The sequence below is a fragment of the Cebus imitator genome, unplaced genomic scaffold (assembly GCF_001604975.1).
Source record: "Cebus imitator isolate Cc_AM_T3 unplaced genomic scaffold, Cebus_imitator-1.0 Scaffold381, whole genome shotgun sequence".
Classification (NCBI taxonomy): Eukaryota; Metazoa; Chordata; class Mammalia; order Primates; family Cebidae; genus Cebus; species Cebus imitator.
In genome coordinates this window covers 1186050-1212715 of record NW_016107696.1, presented here as the reverse complement: position 1 = coordinate 1212715, position 26666 = coordinate 1186050, and the positions used below count along the sequence as shown (strand labels likewise).

At 34.4% G+C, this 26666-nt stretch overlaps 1 protein-coding gene across 1 annotated transcript in view; it reads left to right on the top strand.

The window, feature by feature from the left end:
* WASL (WASP like actin nucleation promoting factor) overlaps positions 1 to 26666 on the top strand; it is a 78561-nt gene that overhangs the window by 25626 nt on the left and 26269 nt on the right. Inside the window, exons 2-7 of the mRNA XM_017507655.2 lie at positions 10737 to 10871; positions 13466 to 13552; positions 13914 to 14010; positions 17385 to 17408; positions 23867 to 24035; positions 24754 to 24796. Coding sequence (XP_017363144.1) covers positions 10737 to 10871; positions 13466 to 13552; positions 13914 to 14010; positions 17385 to 17408; positions 23867 to 24035; positions 24754 to 24796 — 555 coding nt within the window. The remainder of the gene's footprint in view (positions 1 to 10736; positions 10872 to 13465; positions 13553 to 13913; positions 14011 to 17384; positions 17409 to 23866; positions 24036 to 24753; positions 24797 to 26666) is intronic.

The window sequence follows — 26666 nt, the reverse complement described above, 5'->3', positions numbered from 1 at the left end:
TGAGCTGAGATTGTGCCACTGCTTTTCAGCCTGGGGAACAAGAGGAAATCTCTGTCTTAAAAAAAAAAAAAGGGTTTAGAAATAGGTTTCAAAGGCATGTGTTCTAATTTTTATCTTTGCATAGTTTTACAGTTTTCAAATTGTATCTGTCCTTTTTTAAAAAACAGATTAGCATCTTGAGTAAAAGTCAGTGCTGTGTATTTTCATAGCTCAGTAGTGATTTGCGTACTTAATATTTACTGAGTAATAGAACATTAAATTTACATATAGTGTGTGTACCACAACAATGTATAAAAGATGGAACGGCATCTGTTTTTAAGAATATCTTGAAAACCACAAAATTGTTCAGCTAACCAAAAGTACTGAAAATTTTTTTGTGCTTCTGTGCTCATCTGACTTACTGACCTTGTTGTACTTTGAAAATTATTGAGGAAAGTATATTTTTAAAAATGTATGTTGACTTTGGTGTGCTGTTTTTTGCCCCAAAACTCGCTACTTCCTTCTATCAGGGAAACTTTGAGAATTAGTGGGAAAAGTACATTCTGTTTAAAAATGTATGTTGACTTTGATATGCTTCGTTCTGGCCCCAAACTCTCACTGCTTTCTTCAATGGGGAAGCTGTTGTGGAAGCAAATTGTTGTAGCATTTAAAACAGGAAGGGAGATGCATTAACTGAGATTTTTCATCATGTCATGTAAATGTTTATGAATAATTGAAGTGCCAAGAAGAAAAGTATCGTTATTCTTCTAAAAATAATTTTAATACCACGGATTAGCATTTAGTAACATTCTGAAAAATTATTTTAAGACAATTTTGATAGCAAAACAGTAATCAGTAAGATTCTAAGAAAGCCCCCCCCTTTCAGTTCAATCCAGCAAATAAATGAATGCTAAATGCATATAAAATACTGTGCTGGAGGCTAGAGGTAATAGTTCAAGAGCATGTGGTCCTTGTCTTTAGACGGTGAACAGTGTTTTGGTGAAGCAGACCCCACAGAGAAACTTATAAGTCATTCCATAAATGCTTTATTGGATGTATAAATGAAATATTATGAGAATACAGAAAGGAAGAAATATTTGCTTGAGGAAATTGAAAAAACTTGATTGAGTATGATATTTGAAATACATATATGGAGTTTGAAAAGGTTCCAACATGATATTTCTGTAGCGTGAACACCATAAGCTGAGAAGTATGGTATGTTTGGGGTCTGCACATTATTTGGCTGCTATTTCTGATATATATTGGGTTAATAACAAGATAGTGTCAAAATGTTGATTGCCTCAGACTAAGAAATAGCTTGAATTCTTGAAGAAGAGTTTGGATTTTATTTTTATCAAATAGGAACCTGTTATGTTTTTGAATATTAATCTGTATACTAAAAGATAACTGGCAAGCATTTATGAAAGAGAGTAAAATTGAGGCAGTGTCTCCTCTTGGGAGGGGAGAGCTGTTACAACACTTCAGGCCAAAGCAAGGTATAAATTTCAGATCTCACTTATATACTTGTGTATAATAGCATATACATATAATGAAAAAGTGTGTCATTTCTCATTGAATTCCATTAACATTTCAGAGATGTGAGAATATATACAATATATATACATTAAGAAGTGTATTGTTAGCTAAGCTTCTTTTTATACAAATAAAATGAACTAATTTTGGCTGGCTCAACCAAAAAGGAATTTTTTGGCTACCAGAGGATCCTGTGGAATCCAAAACAGAATTGAACAAGGAAGTTTGAGGAACAGCAGGAGGCTGGGAAGCTCTAAGAAAAGCAGCAGGAGTTGGTGGAACTTCTCTGAACTCCAAGCCTCTCTTCTCTTACTAAGCCCATCAGTCCTAGGTCCCAGTTTAGAATTCTAAATTCTTGGGAGAGGATCTTAATTTAATTGATTGAGCTTAGCACAAGTGCTTGTCCCAGGAGAGAGGCAATGAGTCTCTGACACTGGAAGTTATTGGAGTTGGGTAACCAACGAGAGGTACCTGATATGTATACAAGCCAGCAAAAGTCCTATTAAAATATACTACATGATTTTTTATTTGGTTTCTCACTGACCTAAACTTGCTTTAGATGCCATTGTTCAGAATATTTACTCTCTACTGTACTGAAGTGCTTTTTTAGTTATAGCTCCAATCTGAGATTTGCACATAGTAAAAGTGTGAGTATATCTTTCTTATTTTTGGAAGCCTGAGCTTTAATTGACCAACATACTGAAAATGAAAGAAATATTAGTCTTTTCATTACTAGCTTTTGTTTCTTGCCTGGGGAGAACTTTACATCTCATTCGTTTAGACCACTGCCCTTGAACCCCAGAAGTGTCCACATAGTTTAATCGTAGTATGTCACACCTAGCAGGAACTGGGCAACACTCATGCAAATCCTTGGGTTAAAGATTGAATGTGGATGCTTCATGTGGTCCAAAAGGGACAGGACATTACTGCTAGGAGCTAGGCAGATACAGAGATAGTTGCATCCTTGATAGAAGTATCTTGATTATCGCCGGGCGCGGTGGCTCATGCCTGTAATCCCAGCACTTTGGGAGACCGAGGCGGGTGGATCACGAGGTCAAGAGATAGAGACCATCCTGGTCAACATGGTGAAACCCCGTCTCTACTAAAACTACAAAAAATTAGCTGGGCATGGTGGCGCATGCCTGTAATCCCAGCTACTCAGGAGGCTGAGGCAGGAGAATTGCCTGGACCCAGGAGGCGGAGGTTGCGGTGAGCTGAGATCGCGCCATTGCACTCCAGCCTGCGGAACAAGAGCGAAACTCCGTCTCAAAAAAAAAAAAAAAAAAAAGAAGTATCTTGATTATCTTCAGGGATAGCTAAAGAGGAGCCCCAGGCATGAGGCTGCAGTTGTTGCTGATCCTGTGTCCCAAAGGAGAATACACCAAGCCTTGTAAGGGACTCTACCGAGTAAAGGATCCTGAAACTTAAACTTAATTGGCTTCATGGTAATTCACCTCTTTCCCCAGGACAAACAACTTAATGTCTTTTTGGAGTGTTTCTACAACCACTACTATAAGCTTTCCCCTGCCCCAAAATTAAGGTAAAAAACAAACCAAAAGGGAGCAATAGAGAAGTAAAACTATATTAAGGATATATCATTCTTTGAGGATCATTTAGATGGCATAGGGCAAAAGTATGACAAATTAGGAGCTGGGATAAATCACCGAGTGTGTAGTGTATGTTGAATGTAGAATTAGCATCTGATTGAGAAATTCATCCAAAGCTGTATAATATGTGACCTCTGGCAAATAAATTGAGCTCATCTGTAAAACGGGGGGATTGGATTATAGGCTTGATAAAATATATGGTGAAATGGTGTTAAATGCTGTTTGGTTCTAGAATTCAGGAATACCCAAATGCCACTAGCAACTGCAGCAATACTTTTCTACCCTCTCATCCCAAACTGTTCCCACAGAAGAGTAGCAGCGAAGTTAAAAAACAAAAATCAATCACTCTCTCTTTCTCTCCAACTCTCTTCCTGCCTCCCTCTCTGTCTCTCCCTCCCTCCTTTCCTCTCTCTCTCCATTCTACACTCACATTCTCCCTTCCTCTCTCCCTCTATTCTTTCTATTTATCTCCCTTGTTATCAGGACTTCGGGCTCCACTAGTAATGTTAGACATTGGGCCGGGCATGGTGGCTTATGCCTGTAATCCCAGCACTTTGGGAGGCTGAGGCAGGTAGATTGCCTTAGGTCAGCAGTTAAGACCAGGTCTGGCCACCATGGTAAAACCACCTCTCTACAAAAATGCAAAAATTAGCCAGGCATGATGGTGGGTACCTGTAATCCCAGCTACTCGGGAGGCTGAGGTGGGAGAATCGCTTGAATTTGGGAGTCAGAGGTTGCAGTGAGCCGAGATTATGCCATTGCACTCCAGCCTGGGCGACAGAGTGAGACTCTGTCTCAAAAAACAGCAAAAACAACAAGAAACTGTGGCGAGTGAGGTGGGAATCCTAGGATCCTAGGGGACCTTCTTTCCAACTTGATTTCCTGGAAATCCAGACCCACATTTCAGGTTTTACTATAATCCAACCAAATTTGCAAGAAACAAGGAAAAGGAGACAGGAGAGAAGAGAGGAAAAACTTCTTCCACTTAAGTTACAGGGTAGGGCAGAAGAGAGCAAGCCACACCTATGAACCTCCCTTTTAACACAGTGTTCTCACCCATTTGCAAGTAAAACCTAGTCTATAATGAGATCAGTATTCCTCTTTCTTATACCTGTATGTGATTATCCTTCAAATAGTAAAAAAGGAGAATACAGTAAGCCTTGCCATTTATAGTTTTAACATCTGTAATGGTGATTGTTTACTGATAATGCTAAAGGTGTGTGCCACATAATAATTTATTTACAATTTTCTAGTTGTATGAATTTAAATCATGGGCAATATGTAAGATTGGTGTGTGGTTGTGAATGACTTAGCCTTCTGACTAGCACACACCTTTCATATGGCTTTTGTATATAAAGTGATTTCTTAAATGGTTCCAAACAGGAATATGCACTGATAATGAAGGCAAGGCCTACAACTTTTATGATTGTAACCAAAAATCTGTCATAACTATACTAGTAGAGGTGGAATGGAGGAAGAGTTAGGGCTATTTCTTATAGGTCGTATATCTTCTAGTATATTAAAACAATCCCCTACATCTGTTACCTGTTGTTGCAAACAAACATATTTCTCATTCTGTGGATTGACTGAGTGATTAGTCTGCTGGTGACTGATGTCACCAGAATGTAGGAACTGGGTTCAGAAAGGACAGTTGAAATGGGCTAGGGCCTTGCTCTCCATGTGGTCTTTGATTCCAGGTTTTAGGGCAGCGCTTCCAAGAGGGCAAGCCACAAGGTACAAACAAGTATTCACACTTCTCGAATTTACCAATGTCTTTTTGGTCAAAACAAGTCACATAGACAAATCCAGCATAAGTGGAAGAAGAGAGAACTTACAAGAACTTGGATCAAGGGCCGTTATAGGAATGATGTACTACTGTACCACATCTCCAGTCAAGGTTTCCAAACTGTATATGGCTGTTTATCTCTTTAAATCACAGAATTGAGCTGTGTTTTGTATTACTTTAACATTAAATCTGTGTCTTCATTCCATGCCACTCTTCTCTTTCTTATTCCCTACTCCACACAGTTCACCAAACTTTCCTATCATTCTTGAACTCTTTGTTCACATGACTTATCCTTCAGGTAAGATGTCACTTTAGAGAAGCCTTTCTACACTAGTTAGATTTAACATTTTTCTTGCATACTAATTTTTCCTAGTAACATTTGTAATAGTTATTAACGCCAGCCTCTCCATTAACTAGATGTTTTATAAAGTGATTTTTTAAGTGGTTCCAAAACCAGGACCCTAATTCATTTTTGTACTTATCCCCATTTTTATTCCTGTCCTCACCCACAGTATCCCAGTCCCTGGTACATAGTAGTTTCTTTATAAACATTTGGTGAACAAATATGTCTGGCACAGTAGTGTTCTTAAAAAGCTGCTAAGATCTAAAAGACTCTGTGTTTGGTCCCTAAGGTAGCAGGTGTTTTTATCTGGCTCCGTTTTTTCTTCACTGTTGGGATTTTGTTTGTTACTTTTTGCTTTTGTGGTTTTCCTCCTTCATTCCTCCAGCTTTGCTTTTTTAAAAAATTAACTATTTCCTGTGGAGTCTTTTGTCATTGCCATATTCTTTTTAAAAGCTGTACTGTTTTTGTTTGTTTCCTCTTTTATTTTCTGGTTATTTCTCATTGTAGAAATTACCAGGTGGTAAGATCCCTTCTCTCCAAAGTAAATTTTTGTGTTTTCTTTTCCTGGATAGTTCCGATACTCACCACTCAGGAGTTATTGTTCCCTGCCAGATACATTGTTTTTACCTTTTAAATTTATGATTTCTGCATTGGGTTTTGAGGTGGCCAAATAACAGGTGTTGCTACTTTACCTCCTTGAGATCACTGCATAATTAACTATAAGAATTCAACCAAATTCTTTGCCATTTCTTTACTTTTATACTTTCCTTTATAATATATAGGTTAAAATTTTACAGTCATCTCTTGATATCCGTGGGGGATTGGTTCCAGAACCACCCACGGATACCAAAGTCCACACATACTCAGGTCCTTCAGAACCCACCCATATGAAAAGTCTGCCCTCCTCTTATATGGGTGTCTTATCCTGCTAATAACCGTATTTTTCAGTCTGCCTTTGGTCGTCAATGCAGAACTCTGTGATCTGGAGTCCTGAATGTATTTAGTGAAAAATATCTGCATGTAAGTGGGCCTACACAGTTCAAACCTGTGTTCAAGGGCCAAGTGTATATTCAGAGTAATAATAGGTCAATTTATGTGAATATATAATGAGAACATCTAGAATTGTGTTTAAATCTTAGCTTTTATATAATAAGAAAACTTAGAATGGATTTTCTTATATTAGTTTTCAGACATTTGAGGCCAAATACACACTCAGACACATGTGTACATATAAAATTTGGAGTATTTGACTATTAATCTAGGCCAACGTGATCATAGAAAAAACTTTATTAAGTCATGATTTTTTTTTCTCCTCACATTTAGTGTATTTTGGCTATTTATTGAAAATATATTTTTGGCCAGGCACAGTGGCTCACATCTGTAATCCCAACACTTTTGGAGGCCAAGGTAGGAGGATCACTTGAGGTCAGGAGTTTGAGACCATCCTGGGCAACATAGTTAGACGGCATCTCTACAAAAAATTAGAAAATTAGCAAGGCATGGTGGTGTGTGCTGGTAGTCCCAGCTACTCAGAAGGCTGAGTGAGGTAGGAGAATCACCTGAACCTAGGGGTTTGATTCTGCAGTGAGTTATGATCTTGCCACTGCACTCCTACCTGGGTGACAGAGCAAGACCTAGTCTCGAAAAATAGAAAATATTTTTAAATATTTTCTTTAACAGCATAATATATTTATTAGATTATTAAAAATAATTATTGTAGACAGCTATTCAAAATTAAGTCATCTTCTTATTTGTTGTAGGCTGTTGATGGCTAAAAACAAGGATCCCTGTGACTCCTAGTATTTTCTAGTCTTTTCCTTGTCTAGCTGATTCTGTAGTCCAAAAAACACCTATTTTCCCGATCTAAAATTCTTATTCTGACCAGTTACATAATGTGGTTATTCTGAAAATGTGAAAGGAATTTAAACAGTAGAAGTGCTGAATGTTTGTGGTTTAAGTCCTACTCAGGATAGAGTGCCTTTTAAGAAAGAAAGTTGGTATACATATAGCAGGAGTAGAAGGAAGTAGCAGTTTTCTTAGTTTTGGGCCGTTGTGGCAGTGGCTAACATATATAGAGGTACTAATGGCTCTGAGGAGAGGACCACGCTCTTGAGATTGCTGTGGTTGTGAAAGAGAGCTAAGGGTCATACATTTTAATGAATCATTTGTGCTTCTTAAACTTAGAAATAATTTCATACTTGTAGATACAGTATAAAGAACTTCTATATATCCTTCATCAAGATTTGCCAAATGCTTATTGCATTTACCATGTTTTTTTTTCTCTATATATATGTGTATACATGTATGTTATTTTATTCTGAATAACGTGAGAAGTTGCAGACGTAATGCCTCAATTTCAGGCTATATATTCTAAAATCAGAATACCCTAAAATCTCTTATTATCATAGTATCATTATCAAAATCAGAACATGCAGTTTTTAACACATGTTTGTTCACTTGGGGACAAAGTATAGGTGGAGTAAAAGTATAAGCTTGCAAAACTACTTTAAGTGCTTATGGGAATTGCAGTCTTTTTAGTGGTTAAGAAAGCAATACAGAAAATTATTCTGATTTAGAATAAAATCAGTGGAATAACAGAGTAACACAAGGTACACAAACAAGTACTCTAGAAATGTGAGGGGAAAAAAAAGCAGTCATTTCAACTTAGGGATCAGGGAAATACTTCTCAACTGGTGCAGAGTCAGGCTCAGAGAGGTCAAAATGCCATGCAGAAGGACAGTGGGAGGGAATTCACTTCGTAGAAAACATCCCCCATGTTCTTCCTGCCCTTGACCACCAGAGTTCTGAGAATGAATATGTTATTACAGTTACTCAGTACTGAAATATCAGGAATACACAAGATACGACAGGTTCTGTTTGTACCAAAGTTGATACAGTCCTTTTTCCGCCTTTTAATTAGCAGATTTTAAACTTAACATTATTAGGCTAATCAGAAATAGATTTCCCTTCCTAAGCCCTTGTTCTTAGGTTGTTTTTCATTAATATCTTCTTAATTACGAAAGACAAGAAGGAATGGAATTGATTCATTACAATTACCTAGAAGAACGGAAGGAATGTTTTTAAAAACTTAATTAAGTCACTGTCAATCTAGAATTTGGTTGTTAGTTACTGTTTTTATATTGTCTAGCATTAATATACTGTATTAAATGTACACGAGTTACTCTCATATTCACTGTAATTATTCTGAATTAGTCAGAAAAGGCCTTACAAAGTACTGTGGTATCTCATTTTCAGACTGATACATAAAGGTAAGAAGGAATGAAATAGATACTTAGACTGATAATAAGAGTACAGCAGATTTTTGAAAATCCAGTTACTGAAAATTGCTTTTGAATAGTTCAGTTTTTTAGTTTTAATAATGTTTATACTGCAATATCGTGTCTGAAAAATTATAGCATTGTTACTCCTTTTCTTAAGCAAGTGTTTTAAGAATTTAAAGGTTTATATGTTGTTTTAATTAGGGTTTTTTGTTTTGTCTTTTCAAGTTCACATATATAGCCACATGAGGTTTTACAATGTGAATATTTAGTCCTTTGGCTAGCAAGGAGATTTTCATAATGGAATTTCAGACCCTATTAAATAACTTTTTTTTTTGCAAGCTGTTCTTGATCTCTGGTTTTTAGATCTTCATTTTGATACATCTAGTTTCCTTATTACTTTCCTTTTTAGAAATGAATGTATTTTGACAGCACCATACTAAAAAAGGCTTTAATTTATATGAGTTATTTTTAGAAAATAAATTTGCTTGTTTGATTTTTGAATTCTTCAGCCTGGTATTTAATATGTTTAGATAGTGTATGCAGGAACAATTTTTCTGAAGTTTTCAGTGCTGGGGTCAGAATGCGTATGGTGCTATCATCCTGAGATTGTACACTTGCAGACATGGGTATGTTTTGAGCAGGCCAAAAAGTATCCTGCATTCCTCAGTCTCTCTTAAACCCAGTGACCCAGTATACACATTTTTGTTTCTAAGTTATCATAATTTTTAATGACTCTTGTAGAAAATTTCCCACTTCTTTATGTCCTGCTCAGTACTGTGTATGAAGTTCAAGGTTGGGTTTGGTCTAATGTTAAAAATATAACATTGAACGTTGTTATCTGGGCAAGTCTTTATGAACTTTTGATCCTAACGGTGCACTGATCTTATATTTCTGACTTTAGTATTGTTATAAAAGATTCATGCATATAATTGTTCTTTGGAATTCCTCTTACCGAAAGAGGGCAGCCCTCAGGTATAGTTAAGTTAACCTAAAACAGCGTATCTCTAAACCTTAATGTGGTCTATTTTTTATTAAAAAGCTCAAATTCCATTGAACCAAAGAACCACAGTTACTTAATTGGCTCCTATTTTGAGTTATTTCAATTCTTCCTCTTTAAAATAAAATAATATACATATGAAATATTTTTATATTTACATTAAAATATGAAGTATTTGTTATATTCTAAATGATTTCCTAAATTTCCAGTTTTGAAGTGAAATTACTGGATCAAAAAATGTAATTATGGCTTTCAAAGGATTTCTAAGTGCTTTATCAGTTTATGTGTATATCACTTTTGTAGAAACTAATGTTGAATAGTTACATTCTAGGTTATAAAAGAAAACTTAGAACAAATTTAGTTTACACCCCTTCATGTTATAGTCTTGAGGAAGATGGCAACATGTTGTACTGGAAAATCCTCATGCCTTAAAGTGTCCATTGCCTGTAACGAGTTAGCTTCCCTCCTATACACCTGAAAGGGCTTTAGGGACTATCCTTGGTAAAATTGAGACAATAGTCACTCAAATCTTTTTCATATCCTCAGTAGAGCATTAAAACTGTGTGGTGCCTTGTGCAAATCACTTGCAATCTTAAACTCACTTTAGAAAGGAGATATTATAATCTGCCTTCCAGGATGGTAATACTGCCTTCAAGTTTGATTCAGTTGTTATCTAAGGTGTTTAACTCTTTTATAGAAGTCAGCTGTTACTAATATTACTACTTTATTGCTTAAATGTTTACTTTATTGGGAAACAGTATAAAAGGGGAAGTAAGAATACTGGATTTGAAGTCACAAATTGCCTGGACTTGGAATTTTAGCTGTGCCATTTAGCTGTGTGGTATTGGGCAAATTACCCTCTTTAGTGTCAAGTTTCTCAAGTATAAAATGAAGTTGTCATAGTAATAAAAATTAAATGAGGCTGTATTTAAAAGTGATTAATACATTTCCTAACACATTTTAAGCATCAATAAATGTTAGTTTTCAGTAACTGTTGTTATATGATTATTGTATTTGTTCATTATTACTGCATGAGAAATTCAAAAACTAGTGGCTTAAAATAACAATACATGTTTATTATCTCCTTGTTTCTGTGAGTCAGAAATTCAGCAGCAGCTTAGCTGGGTGGTTGCAGTCAAGCTGTCAGCAGGGGCTGTGATCATCTACATATTATTTTGAACCTAATCATTATAAATTTTATATTTCACAGACTATGTCTTCAGCAGTGGTGCAGTTATATGCAGCAGATCGGAACTGTATGTGGTCAAAGAAGTGCAGTGGTGTTGCTTGTCTTGTTAAGGACAATCCACAGAGATCTTATTTTTTAAGAATATTTGACATTAAGGTGAGTTTTCTTTTGCTTTTACTTTAAACTCGAGGTGATTAAGTTTTCTGTATCAATTATAATTTAGTTTAGATTTATTTGTTTATCGTTTATGTGATATTTTAAATTGTACATAAACTAATATTAGAAGAGTGAAGTGGCCGGGCTTGGTGGCTCACACCTGGAATCCCAGCCCTTTGAGAGGCCAAGGCAGAAGGATCACCTGAGCTCGGGAGTTCGAGACCAGTCTGACCAACATGGAGAAACCCCGTCTTTACTAAAAATACCAAATTAGCTGAGTGTGTTGGCTTATGCCTGTAATCACAGCTGCTCGGGAGGCTGAGGCAGGATAATCGCTTGAACCCCAGAGGCGGAGGTTTCGGTGAGCGGAGATCGCGCCATTGCACTCCAGCTTGGGCAATGAGAGCGAAACTTCGTCTCAAAAAAAAGGAAGGGTGAAGCTTGATTTTTAGATTTTGACAGACGGAAATCATGACCAAATGGGAGCATGTCCTAAGCCAGCATGTGAATAGTTTCCTATTTTATCTTTCTACTGCTACCGTGCATTAAGACTTTTTTTTTAATTATGCCTATTGGGTCTTGGGCTATCTCCACACACTGTATTTTTTTAATGATACTCTTATTCTATCTTGTTCATTATAGAATAGCACACATAGTCTATTCAGGGAACAACAAAATAATATTTTAGCTCAGTATGTACTATTATTTAGCCCAAGTTTAAAACATTTCAATATCTATCAAAATCTGTTTCCTACTCATTTTTTCTTATGTTGTTTCTCATGATAGATATATTCAGATTTTCATAGCTTTATATCCCTCACTCCCAATCATAAATCACATTGCTATAGATTGGATACCCTTTGTTAGGTACTTATTTCTTATAGTTGTCATAAAACTATCATTTTGCTAAGATGAAGTCTCCATTATTTTTTTAAAAGCCTTTCTGTAAGTAAGCCTCCATGATTAATATTTACATGTGGCAATAAGTGTAATGAGATTTTAATTATAAAAAACTAAAACTGCCTCTAAACTCCTGGGCACTAATATGACCTGAATAATAGAGATTTTTACACCTTTGGCCTCAGCTTTATTTGTAAAATGAGATAACAATATTTGGTCTGTTACAAAGAATTTCACTGAGATTAAATAAGATCTCAGTTACAATATTTGGTAAATTAGTACTTCTTTTTTGTTGTTGATTTACTTTTTGAGATAGGGTCTTGCTCTTGCTCTGTCACCCAGGCCGGAGTGCACAGCTTACTGCAACCTTGATCTCCTGGGCCCAAGCAGTCATCCCACCTCAGCCTCCTGAGTAGCTGGGACTACAGGCGAATGCCACCAAACCTGGCTAATTTTAGTATATTTTTGTAGAGATGGGGTTCTGCTGTTTTGTCCAGGCTGGTTTCAAACTCCTGGACTCAAGTGAGCCTCCTGCCTCAGGCTCCCAAAGTGCTGAGATTATAGGCCTGAGCCATCAGTCCCGGGCTAAATTAGTGCTTAAATTAGTGCTTCTTAATGTCTGCTTCCAAGACGGCTGAGCGATATGGCATGCTCCTGTCACTAGCAGCGGCTTACTATGGCTTACTAAACACATACTATGTTGGGAGTGGGGATTCTGGAGGGGTGGGGAACACATACATAGTTTGAAAGAAATCCCTAAGTGCTTTGACATAGTTCTCATAGCCATTGAGAAGCACTATTCAGAAATGGCATACACATACCAGCATACTACTCCACTAAGAAGAAAGGAATTCCATTGCAGTGGTTATATAATGTGTGAACAGTGAATTTTACATATTTTTAAATTGTGGTCTAGATAGAACCTTGCATTTCTGAATAGGGCAATGACTATCTTTCTCTAACCACTTATTTCCAATTGTAGATAATTACTGCTGAACGCTCATTAATTAGTCACCTTTGGTATTAAGGTTAAACATATTTTTTTGTACTATGGCAATAGGTATGGCAGTCATCATGGCACTCTTATCCATAGTTTAACTTTGATGCATTTTAATTATCAGTCTCTTTCTGCATCATGATTAATATTACTTATACCAGTATATAATTAGAAGGCTACTCTGCAAAAGTTAAGAATTTGAAGGTGGTTAATGAGCAGTATAAGGAAGGTATACTTGACCCTCCCACATCTGTAAAATTGAGAAAAAGAACATAAAAGTATCCCTGTAATATATTTGATAGTACATCATCTAAATATTGCTGGTGGAACTGTGCTTTCGTAATCAGTGCATGTACAGAAGTATCCTATTCCTTCTATGTAACACTGATGACCTAGTAATTATTCTGGTTATGTGTTTGACCAAGTCACTGAATTTGGAAATGGTTGGTTAGTGAGATTATATCTTAGCTGAATCAAATTCACTTGATATGTAGGTTTTATGAAAGATAGGTTATCCAGTGTTTACACTTTTAAGATTACTGATTAAATTATATGACACTACTTACAAATGTTATATGTGTGCATGTAAAAGTTATTTTTAATATAAACAGTTATCTTAATAGGAGTCATCTGCTTCATTTTATTCCTAGAGATTACGTTTCGGTAGTTCTTTTTATAATATTTGACTTTTTTCTAGGATGGGAAACTATTGTGGGAACAAGAGCTATACAATAACTTTGTATATAATAGTCCTAGAGGATATTTTCATACCTTTGCTGGAGATGTAAGTCATATTTTTATCTCCATCTTTACTTTTCTCATTGCTTGCCTTTTCTAATCCAAATTATTTATAGAGCCTTAATGAAAGATCAAATTCTCTTTACTATTTTATGTTTTTGCTAAAGATGAAATATTCAAATTAGTATTTGTGTCTGCTATGATAGGTAACTTCTCTAATAGTAATCTTTTACTTGACCTTCTCCATGCTTTTTGTGTTAAGTTATTCAGATCATGAAATAACGTCTTATCTGCTAGAAAAGTTAACCTTTCCTTCTTTAGAAATATACTTCTGTTGCTCATTGTTTTTATGATATAAAGCTAAATTTGTACGTTTTGTTGTTTGCCTTTTAATGAAAATATTTCAGACTTGTCAAGTTGCTCTTAATTTTGCCAATGAAGAAGAAGCAAAAAAATTCCGAAAAGCAGTTACAGACCTCTTGGGCCGCCGACAAAGGAAATCTGGTAACCCTTTTTTTTTTCCCCTTTTTTATATTACTTGTATTGGGCCAGCAAACTAATGCACATGGGACAAGTGTAGTCCACTTCCTGTTTTGTAAATAAAGGTTTATTGAAACTCAGCTATATTCATTGGTTTACATGTTGTCTTTGGCTACTTTATTTTTTTTTTGCCACAACACAGTTAAAATAGTTATACATAGTTAAGTATACACAGTTAAATAAATGGTCCTCAAAGCCTAAAATATTTACTATTCACAAAAAAATTTTGTGGTCCTTACTTTAAATAATATTTTTGTTAAGAACTATTTTTTTTAGATTTACTGAAGGACTGATTTCAATAACCTTTTTTGTTGATAAAATTTCATATATATTGACTTTTAATTTTGCGTTTGTAATAACATTGTTTGTAATATAAAGTTTTAAGAGTATTTTATACTTTGTAAACTAAGACTTTAGGCAAGCTTAGAAGCAAATAAGCAGAGTTGCTAACAATATCTATAAACAATGCCTTGTCTCTGTTTTCTTCTTAATACTGTATACTATAAAACCCATAGGAACTTAGTGTGTGAGACAACTCCAACACATATAAAACAATTATAGAACAATGCAGGATAATGTAAAGCTTTAAACTAATTGGTATAGAACTATTGTTTGACAACAGTGTACCAGGCCTTTCTTTTGTAAGTGAAGAAGAGTGACTAAGAAAGGAGAACCTCACCAAAATCATCTTAAATAGATAAGTTTCAGGAGAAAGAACATGTGGGAGTTGAAATTGACAAATAGGTACCCTTAAAACTAGCCATGCCCTATGTACTCTTTGAAAAGTCTTTCTGTACATCCAGGGGTACATGTTACCCCAATTTAAAGATCATTGTATTTAAGGTGGGCTTTACCAATAAGAGGAAAAGGAAGCCAAGAAAAAGGAAACATATCTGAAAAACATCAACACAAAAACATGTTATCTCTACTTTATATATGTTTATTGTTATTTTAGTAGGTTTCCAAGAGGGAGATGAGGTAAAAATGAAAATAAAGTGAGCTAAATTTTTGCTTTACTATTGCCATATTACGATATTCTACTCATAATGAGTGAATAGGAGAATTATTAGGGGCCCATTATTTTTGTTACTTTTGGGGGCCAATGGCATTTACCACTTGATTTCATGCTAGGAAAGGATTTAATGATATGATATTGAAACTCAACTTTAGGAATAATTCAATGCCTGTTTCAGTGGCATGCTGTGGTGGTAAGCCAGGGGCTTTCCAGGTTCCTTTCAGTCAAAACGTGACATTTTCAATATACAAAAGAGTAAAAATATTTCTGAAAATATAAAGTAATTGGTTTTGGAATTGGTAAGTTAAAGGTGTCTTTCACCTGGCACAGGAATTCTATTTTATATGGTTTTTAAATTTTTAGGCAAAGTGTTCCAAAACCAGAAAATGATAACATTAGGAAAGCAGCTGAGTTATTTTGGGGTAGCCCTTCATACTGAGTCAAACTCCATCTTTACCTTTCTTTAACTGAGACACATGGGGTCCAGCTTGTGGAGCAACAAAGAATTCATCTATTTAATTTTCCTCACAGTAGTCATTTAGTAGTGGAAGCCAACTGTCCTGTCCTCCTTATTTTCTTCTCGTATTTAGCCTAATCAGTCCCACTTTCTTGAAATATTCTTATAATATAGTTTATAGTCTTTTTCATCTTGAGTACTGTGCTCTGAATCTACTATAGCTTTGATGTCTTTTTCAGAATATGGTATACAAATTTGAACACAGTACTCCATATGTAGTCTGACCAATACATCCCTTGATTTAATTAAACACAGTTCTACTAACATTTCTAGCAAATGCCTTATACCATTAGCCCCCATTCTGGTTTGTTCAACCAACCATCCCCCCTTTTTTTCACATATATTGCCCTCAAGTAGGATGGTGTCATGTATCTAACTGTGTCTTAGAACGTATACTCTAAACTTTTATATTTATCTTAGTATATTTTCCTATTTGTGTCATCTGCCAGCTTAAACATTTTCTCTCTGAGTACATAAATAACATCACCTTGGAAATTGGTGATTAATAGGTATTGATATAGAGAGGACTTGCTTCAAACGTTTCAGAAAGCTGTTTCATCAGATTATCAGAGTAATACAGTTATATATCCCATTGCTAAGATTTTTAACTTGTTTACTAAATAAATCCTACTGATTTTGGTTTATGGTCATTTATAAGCTAATTATCTTATTGCATCATTTATTTATATAATTTCAGTGAATTTTATGTTAGAAAATCTTTGGAAATTACATTTTTAAAAATTCTTCTTTTGAACTTTCTTGAAACCAAATAGTGTTTTGGTATTAAGAGTATGAATGCAATACTGGTATGTAATCATGATATGTAAGAGTATGAATGCAATTAATTGATGGAAATTTCCCAGATTTTTCTCTTACCTTATTAGTTGTAGCTTTCAGCAGTTTTCTGGTCTGTCTCAGTGCTCAGAGCTCCCTGAGTATTCTCATTCCCTTTGTGCTTTCATCCAGTCTTACAGTTCTGAAAACTGTATGCTAATGATTCCCAAAGTTTTGTCTTCAATAGACACAGCGTCTCTGACCTTCAGAATAGTTAGGTGGTAGAATAGCTTTTAGACTTAACATGTGTGAGCAGAATATTTGATCCATGTCCTGTATCCTGAACCCCCAGACCCACTCAGACCTGTTATTGTTCTTCTACTAATTTTCCTTGTCTCAGTAAAAGGCATTTATTCCATCTTATCCCCCAGGCTCACCATAGTTCCTTATAAATATCCTATCAGAGTCTTATTGGCTCTGCTTTCAAAAACATGTCTTATCTGACTATTTCCTACCACTTTTTCTGCTACCATCCTGATCTGTCAGCTGGACTGCCACACTAGCACTCTGACTGCTTCTCAATCCTTTTTACCACTATCTCTTTTCTATGCAGTAGCCAGAGTAAACTTTTAGGAATGTAGATTAGATTATATCACTTTCTCTATTTAAGATTCTATAAGAACTTCCTGTCATATACACATAAAATCTGTAGTCCTTAACCATAGCCAGTGGAACCCTGTATGATCCAGTCCCCAACTTTCCTTCTGACTTGTCTCCTTTCACTGTGCCTCTTGCTCACTCCAGTCCAGTCTTCCTGAGGTTCTTTCATGTTGCACCCTCCTTGGGGCCTTTAAATATATGGTTCCCTCCTTATTTTATTTAGATCTCTGCTTAAATGTCAGGTCTTCTGAAAAACCTTCCTTTGTCACTCATACATCAATTTAGGAATAAGAGTTTAAGTGAATTATTTTTTTTATGTTGATGTTGCCTTACATATATTTAATAACGTTCTTCTAATTTATTTTCTAACAGAGAAAAGACGAGACCCCCCAAATGGTAAGCTTTTTGATAATTATTAATCTTTTAAGATTTTAGATTACAGTTTAATCCTTGTGGTAACATGTACCATACATTAGTAAGTTATATTCAGTATCTATAATCAAATTATACAGTTTATTATGTTCTCATTTTTCATTAATTACTGACAGATGAGACTTAGGAAACAATATTCTTCGTATTTTTCTAACATGAAGAAAGAATACTTAGGGTGAAGATGAAGATCACTAATACTTAATTCTGGATTCACATTTGACTAAGTATACAATCTGGCCTTAAAATTTTTCCCAGAGGCAGTACATTTTGTCTAGCATATTTGTTAATTTCCTACTTTAAGATTTTTCCTTTATTCTTATCTCAAAATATTATTTCACACTGGTTATGTGTTATATGAAGCCCCTTTCAGAATAAACACCTACTGCTATAGTATATTTAGAACTAATTTGGCTGCATATAATGCTCTTTAATTTGATATCACTTGAAGTATTATGAATTCATTTTTAAAAAAATATTGAATACCAGAGAGTAAAAGCAGAATACCAAGATGTAAAAGATAAGGTCTCAGGGGTAGAAACTCTTACCCTAGACTTCATAAACTCCCTGAAATTATGTGCCAAATATGTTCTTTTCTCTGGAGAGAGAGGATCTATGGCTTTCATTGTATTTAAATGAGGTCTCTGATGCTATGAAGGTAAAGAACATTCTCCATGACCCTTCATTATAATAGAGAAAATACCTGCTTCTTTTTAAAAGCCTGTCTCATATCCTCTTATCAGAACCTAGAATGAATTCAAGGAACACTTACATACAGAGTTCTTAATATATGATAGCTGTTAGTGATTGTTTCTTTTAAAGATATGTTGCCTTTTGATTTTGTCCTCAAATTACTTTTCCTGATGTAGAAACATGAGCCAGATGTTGCTGTATTAAATTTTGGGTTATTTACCGTATTAGTTTTTTTAAATGCATGACTACTTCAGTAGTGCTTAACAGGTACCAAATATTGTATAGTTTCACTTTCTCTTTTGAATAGAAATTTAGGGCTGCTGTGGGAATTGAGGCAATCAAAACTTAGCATAATGCTTAATAAATGTTGGTTATCCTGATGAAGGTAATGACAATAATAATAGCAACTACTGTTTAATGATCTTTTACTACTTGCCAGGCACTGTTCAGAAACCTGAAGTAGCTCTATTATCTCTCTTTTATAGATAAGGAAACTGAGGCACATATAGGTAACTTCCTCATGGTCTCATAACTAGTAAGTAGTGAAGCAAGATTCAGCATCAGATGATTTGACTCTAGAGCCTGGCTCCTTAACCACTGTTATGTCAAGATGATTTTGAAGGCAAAACTGAGACACAGGGTAAATATCATGTCTCAGGATATATAAACTAGTACATGGCAGAGGCAAAAGAAACAGAAGCAGCTGAGTTACAAGTTGTTCATCTGTGAACTTTTAATGTAGTATTAGAAATTTTCCTTGATGTAAGCCCAGTACCTTTTTGAATTTGTTATATTGAGCTTGGAGAGTATATACAGTGTTGAGTACCAACAAAGAAGACTTTCTAGTTGTGCTATTCAAACACTCTGGAGAAAGTACCCCAGATTTTAAAGTGTAGATGCTCTAGAAATAATAGGATTAAGGTTGTAAATACACGTATCCATGTTGGATCAGTTCCAGGATCCACCGCCCCATGGATACAAAACTTTACAGACACTCAAGTCTGTGATACAAAATGACATAGTATTTGCATATAACCACACATTCTCCTGTATGCTTCAGATCCTCTCTAGATGACTCATAATTCCTAAAACAATGTAAATACATGCTAGATATATTTCATCTTAGCCAAAAGACTGAGAAGCAGTGCTGGGTAAATAGTTGTTATACTGTATTGTCTGGGGAATAATAGCAAACAAGAAAGATCTGTACATGTCCGGAACAGAGGCGCCCATCCATTTTTATTTTTTTTTTTTGATCCCAGTTGGTCAAATCTGTGGATGTGGAACTCATGGATATGGAACTGTGAATATGGAGGACTGACTGTACTATTTCCCCAAATCGTTTATAAAATGAATTTCTGAAGAGGCACGTAGTTTCCATGAATAGATAGAATTTAAAAATTCTTTATGTAACAGTGTTTTTTCATAATTTTGTTGCCCCCGTAAGAGAGCCACTTAGAATTAAATGTAGTTTCTTTCTCTGAGTTGGCTACTGGTTTTAAATCTTTAGTTTTAATCATTTGGTTCAGTGGTTTCAGACCTCATTAAATAAATGGAGAGTTTTTTTAAATAGTGTTGTTAAAGGGAAAAATTATACAGCATGTATTACCAATACTTGTATACTTACAAAATATTCATATAATATGGCATTAACATGTTATATACACAAAGAATAAAATAAATACTATCTTGCTTTCCTCACTAAATGGAGACCACTGTTTAGGAGGCAGCATTATTACTTTACTGTATTTGGTGCACCACCGCTAGGTGGCAGTGGTCCCCTGGACCATGCCCTGCAGTAGCTATACAGGTGCTTTGTCCCAGATCCTTATTTAGATTATCAGTTTACCAGACCTTTTCCAATTGTTAACTATTAAAAAGATACTTTACGTAGAATTTACATACATTCCTAAAATGCAATTCAGTATCTTTCTTACTTACTCATTTCTTTATTGGTCAGTCTCACATTTTAGCATATATACTTTCCAATGATTTATTTTCAGCTTCATGACTGCCTTGATATCCGAGGCCTCTAGGCCACCTGTTTTTCAATTGTTTTACGTTGGTGAGACTTCTTTGCTTTTTATTTAATTAATGGGAAACTTGAGTTCTTTTAGATTCAAAATTAACTAGACATATCTGTTCACAAGAATATTTAAAAACCTTTTCCTGCAACGGTTGTCCTTAATCAGAAGGAGATAGTTTGTCATTTGTTTTTTGAAAAAGAAGAAAAACAGCCCCCCTTCATTATATGTGTACATAGTAATTGTTCTTAGAATGAGTATAATTTCATAAATGGAATAATTAAACTTTACTAGAAATGACTTGGGTGTGTACATCTGTTACCAAATCTTTTATATCCTTTACGTTAAAAAATGGCTCTCTACCTTAAATAGGTTATCACTTCTTTTTAGTGTGTCACTTGAAACAGATACTCAGTTTGGCTTTAGAATACCATTTTAAACTTATTTCCTGACATCTTCAAACTCTAAAGTAAATAACTATTGTCAACAGAAATAACCAGGTAACTAAACTTTTGAATGTGTAGGAATCCATTTTTTCTAAATTCTGGAAGTTGTTAGTAAACATTTATTGAATAGTTGTTGGACCACAGACCAACAAAACGGATAAATTGGTAAAGAAATAATGTATTATGGCATTTGTAAAATTAGCAGTGTCATCCACCTTGTAGTTTGACTTTCATGTAAGAGGTAGAATAGTTAATTGGAAGGGTAGTAGACTAGGAACCAAAATACTGGAGTACACCTTTTCTTCTGTCACTAATTGTATGACTTTATAAAGATCACCTGACTCTTACTGTCCTTCGTTTTCATTAATAAAATGGAAGGTGATTTTGAAAAGAAACTAATTTTCCATTTAATACTAATTTTCTATTTATCTCTGTAATCTGGATATTTCTATATAGACTTAAACAATGTTTAACTAGTACTAATGAAATTCATCTATAATGACTTAAAGAGATCATGTTGATGCATAACAGTATGTCCATGCCTGATTTTTGGGTAGAGGGAAGAGGGGTCTGACTACAGTAGGAGTTATTCCTTCCACGGAACACTTATATTTGTCCTTATCCATATTCTTGAATCTTCTTCAGAGACAGCTGAATTACTTTCTCTAGTGAGTTATAAATCAAGGTTATAAGAAGCTTATCTTTCAAAATATACTAGCTTGGATAATTTAAATCATTAAACTTAACTTTATGCAACTCTGTTTCCATGTTAATCATCTATAGTATAATAAATAGGTGGCTTTTACATAAGCTAAAGTGGCAGAAAATATTTTTCTTGTGTTTTGCTTTTATGTTTTACTGGTGAGTCTGATTGTTCTTTATAGTTGCTGTTTGAATACTTAGTTCAGGAAAGATCATATGAATAAAGTGAGTTCCTAATTCTAATATTCCAAATTCTGTCTTAATTCTTAAATTTTACTAAGATATAAAGATAAGAAGGTAAAAGTTATTTGTAGCACCTTATTGTGGATAGTGTTGCTGATACTGATTGGTAAAGATAAGTTAGAAGAAGAGAGAGGTCAGAAAGGGAGGAATGAGAAGCTAAAGCAGACCACCAGATAAGTCTGTGAAGGTCTGAGTGTAACCCCAATTCAACCTTCTAGCCCCCACATTCTGGGTATTCTCAGAAAGTCCTTTATTTTGTAAAACTGCAGTAAATGCTGAAATCTGATACCTGAACACCTTTGAAAATTCACATCCTAATCTCCTAATCAGCCTTTCAGGTCATTCTGCACTGTTTAACTCACTGTTACTTCTTGATCTAATTTTTCAGATTATTCCTGGACAATGAAAAAGCTTTTAATGATTTTATCCATATTATTCACTAGCTTTCATTTTTTTCTAATAAATTATTTCTTATCACTATCAGCAACTTCCCATGGAATTTTTTAATGAAATTGTAAATAAAACTTTGGGATTATTTATGTATTATATTTATATATAAATAGAGTTTGACTATTAACAGGTAAGAGTTGAATTTTGGTAATATTAAATTTCCAAATTATTTACTTTTTTGATAAGGTGACATGGCTTTCATAAATTTGTTTTAGCTCTGTTTTGTCTTTAATAGTAGAGTTGGGGAAAAATAGGTTATATACAGTTTACCCATGTAAATGAACATTTTTTTTCCAGATAATTTTAGTAAGTAGGATATACTGGCGGTTTGGGGCATAATTAAAGAATTACAGTCAAATTGGAATTTAAGGATCACCTAATATACATTAACCTTGAGAGTTCTATTTGCCATTTATTGATTATGTTGGGGATCCCCAAGACCATCCTCAGAAGTGGTGATTCACCTGAAGGACTTACAGGACTCAATCAATATATAGTTATACTCATGGCAAACATTTATTACAGTGAAAAAATATAAAACAAAATCAGCAAAGGGAAAGACACATGGGATGAAGGTGAAGTAACAGATGTTGCACCTAATTCCTCCAATAATTAATTGTGACAACATGTGAAATCTTGTCTAAAGGAAAAGTTTGTTTGAGACGTGGTGCCCAGGGTTTTTGTTGGGGACTAGTTACATAGATATCCCCTATCTTGCAGTTACCAAGATTCCAGACTCCCAGAAGGAAAGTTGATGTTCAACATAAACTGCATTGTTAGCACAAACAATTTAAGCACAATAAGCCCACCTCATCAGGGAATAGTGGGAACCCTATCCAAGTTCCCAAATGGGTCAGCTGAGGGCCAGCCTTGCAGGTGACCCTTTCTAAGAAGAGCAGTCTCAAGTGTGCTGTGTTAAACTCTTTTCTGCACAACGATGTTAGTACTTCATACATTTTGGAAGTTGTCCTTAATGTAGTCACCTCAGAGGAACTTGGTCTCATCAGAGGATTTGTCAGAGAATCATATATAAAAATAGGATCTTTAAGGAACATGTGTTGCCCTTTAGTTGAATTTTTAAGAAATTTTTCAGTTGAATGCTTTGCATACAGACTTTCATACTTTTAAGATCAAGAATTTTATTTTTAATTGTAAGACAAGTTTTGTGCTACATTTAGTACCACTTCTGAGATACTATTAATAATATGGAAAGGTGCCTTTGATATTTTTACTGTTGATTCTTGCACAAGATGAGTGCTTTAAGAATGTTTGCATTTTTAAGTTTTTAAATTCTGTACTTCTGGTAGTCAAGGTGTATTCATACTGGTGGGGAAAATATCATTAAACTTAAGTATGCCAGTTTTGGAAAAAATGGTAATAATTTTGTATAAGTACCCTTTTTCCTCTTGACTAATCAAGTTGAAGAAAAGAGTTAAGCCTGTATTTCTTTGTTAAATTTAAAACAAAGTAGATACATATTTTACTTTTTTCATCCTTGTTATGAGATATGTTTCACTTAACCGTTGAGCAATGTGTTGGGTATGAGGCTATTATAATCAAAATTTAAGTGATCAGACTAATTATATTTAAATTCTAGCTGGAAGTTCATGTTCTTTATGAAATTTAATGTTATAAAAATGTAAGTTTGTTTTAAAATAGTGCATCTACATTAATTTCTTTAGGAACTTACAGGTTTTAGAAATTTAGGCAGCACTTTATGAAAAAATTAATGTGCAAGTTTAAAATAGAAATAATTTATAATAAAGTAATCCTACTTTAGGAAATATATTTACATTCTAAATTGTGGTTAGATATAATTGTTATCTTAAATTATATCCCTTTCATATTATTTTGGTTTTATTTGCAGGTCCTAATCTACCCATGGCTACAGTTGACATAAAAAATCCAGAAATCACAACAAATAGATTTTATGGTCCACAAGTTAACAACATCTCCCATACCAAAGAAAAAAAGAAAGGAAAAGCTAAAAAGAAGAGATTAACCAAGGCAGATATAGGAACACCAAGCAATTTCCAGTAAGACAGTTCTTTTACTCTTATCTTCACTTCTGATATTCATTGCTGCTCTTGATTTTTAACTTGTTAAAAGATTTTCTTTTCCTCTTGGGAGGGTACGTATATTCATCACTTGAATACCTTTTTAGCTATGCATTTGGTTAGCATTTTTGTGTGCGTGTGTTTTAAGGCAGTTGCTCGATAGACGTTCGTTGTACCTTACAGTTTATTTACTTTTTCAACTATCAGAAAAGAAAAATTTGATGAAGTTGTTTCTTCAGCTAATTGTTGGACATAAGAATGATTTCTCACTTTGCTCTATAAATACCACTTAGAAATTGTCTACATGTACTACTGCCTAGGGGCAGTAAAAACCTCTGGTATTTATATAATATATTTCAAGAAGTTCAATATGCATTATTTTATTTGCTCATTATGAAACCCCCATCCTCTCATATGTATAGTGCTTGGACTCGTATGCTAATTTGACAGTTAAGGAAATAGGTGCTCAGAGATTTTTGTCCAAAAATTTTAGGTTTCAGTTATTGGCAGAGTCAGGGCTAGCATCCTGTTCTTCTGACTCCTTGTACATAGTTTTTATCATAATATGGTTATATTTGTGAGAACTATTAGTTCAGACCAAAAATTCAAAGCTTTATAGATTGAATTTCATATATATTGTATTTATAATGCCCTTTGTGAATTTTATTTTTCTAATTTTTTCTATTTTCTACTTTAGGCACATTGGACATGTTGGTTGGGATCCAAATACAGGCTTTGATGTAAGTATGTTTTCAAATCATATACATTATAACTCTAAATATGTGGAGATATATTGGCCTAGATTTTTATTTTTATTATTTGTTTTGNGGCTTTCATTGTATTTAAATGAGGTCTCTGATGCTATGAAGGTAAAGAACATTCTCCATGACCCTTCATTATAATAGAGAAAATACCTGCTTCTTATCAGAACCTAGAATGAATTCAAGGAACACTTACATACAGAGTTCTTAATATATGATAGCTGTTAGTGATTGTTTCTTTTAAAGATATGTTGCCTTTTGATTTTGTCCTCAAATTACTTTTCCTGATGTAGAAACATGAGCCAGATGTTGCTGTATTAAATTTTGGGTTATTTACCGTATTAGTTTTTTTAAATGCATGACTACTTCAGTAGTGCTTAACAGGTACCAAATATTGTATAGTTTCACTTTCTCTTTTGAATAGAAATTTAGGGCTGCTGTGGGAATTGAGGCAATCAAAACTTAGCATAATGCTTAATAAATGTTGGTTATCCTGATGAAGGTAATGACAATAATAATAGCAACTACTGTTTAATGATCTTTTACTACTTGCCAGGCACTGTTCAGAAACCTGAAGTAGCTCTATTATCTCTCTTTTATAGATAAGGAAACTGAGGCACATATAGGTAACTTCCTCATGGTCTCATAACTAGTAAGTAGTGAAGCAAGATTCAGCATCAGATGATTTGACTCTAGAGCCTGGCTCCTTAACCACTGTTATGTCAAGATGATTTTGAAGGCAAAACTGAGACACAGGGTAAATATCATGTCTCAGGATATATAAACTAGTACATGGCAGAGGCAAAAGAAACAGAAGCAGCTGAGTTACAAGTTGTTCATCTGTGAACTTTTAATGTAGTATTAGAAATTTTCCTTGATGTAAGCCCAGTACCTTTTTGAATTTGTTATATTGAGCTTGGAGAGTATATACAGTGTTGAGTACCAACAAAGAAGACTTTCTAGTTGTGCTATTCAAACACTCTGGAGAAAGTACCCCAGATTTTAAAGTGTAGATGCTCTAGAAATAATAGGATTAAGGTTGTAAATACACGTATCCATGTTGGATCAGTTCCAGGATCCACCGCCCCATGGATACAAAACTTTACAGACACTCAAGTCTGTGATACAAAATGACATAGTATTTGCATATAACCACACATTCTCCTGTATGCTTCAGATCCTCTCTAGATGACTCATAATTCCTAAAACAATGTAAATACATGCTAGATATATTTCATCTTAGCCAAAAGACTGAGAAGCAGTGCTGGGTAAATAGTTGTTATACTGTATTGTCTGGGGAATAATAGCAAACAAGAAAGATCTGTACATGTCCGGAACAGAGGCGCCCATCCATTTTTATTTTTTTTTTTTGATCCCAGTTGGTCAAATCTGTGGATGTGGAACTCATGGATATGGAACTGTGAATATGGAGGACTGACTGTACTATTTCCCCAAATCGTTTATAAAATGAATTTCTGAAGAGGCACGTAGTTTCCATGAATAGATAGAATTTAAAAATTCTTTATGTAACAGTGTTTTTTCATAATTTTGTTGCCCCCGTAAGAGAGCCACTTAGAATTAAATGTAGTTTCTTTCTCTGAGTTGGCTACTGGTTTTAAATCTTTAGTTTTAATCATTTGGTTCAGTGGTTTCAGACCTCATTAAATAAATGGAGAGTTTTTTTAAATAGTGTTGTTAAAGGGAAAAATTATACAGCATGTATTACCAATACTTGTATACTTACAAAATATTCATATAATATGGCATTAACATGTTATATACACAAAGAATAAAATAAATACTATCTTGCTTTCCTCACTAAATGGAGACCACTGTTTAGGAGGCAGCA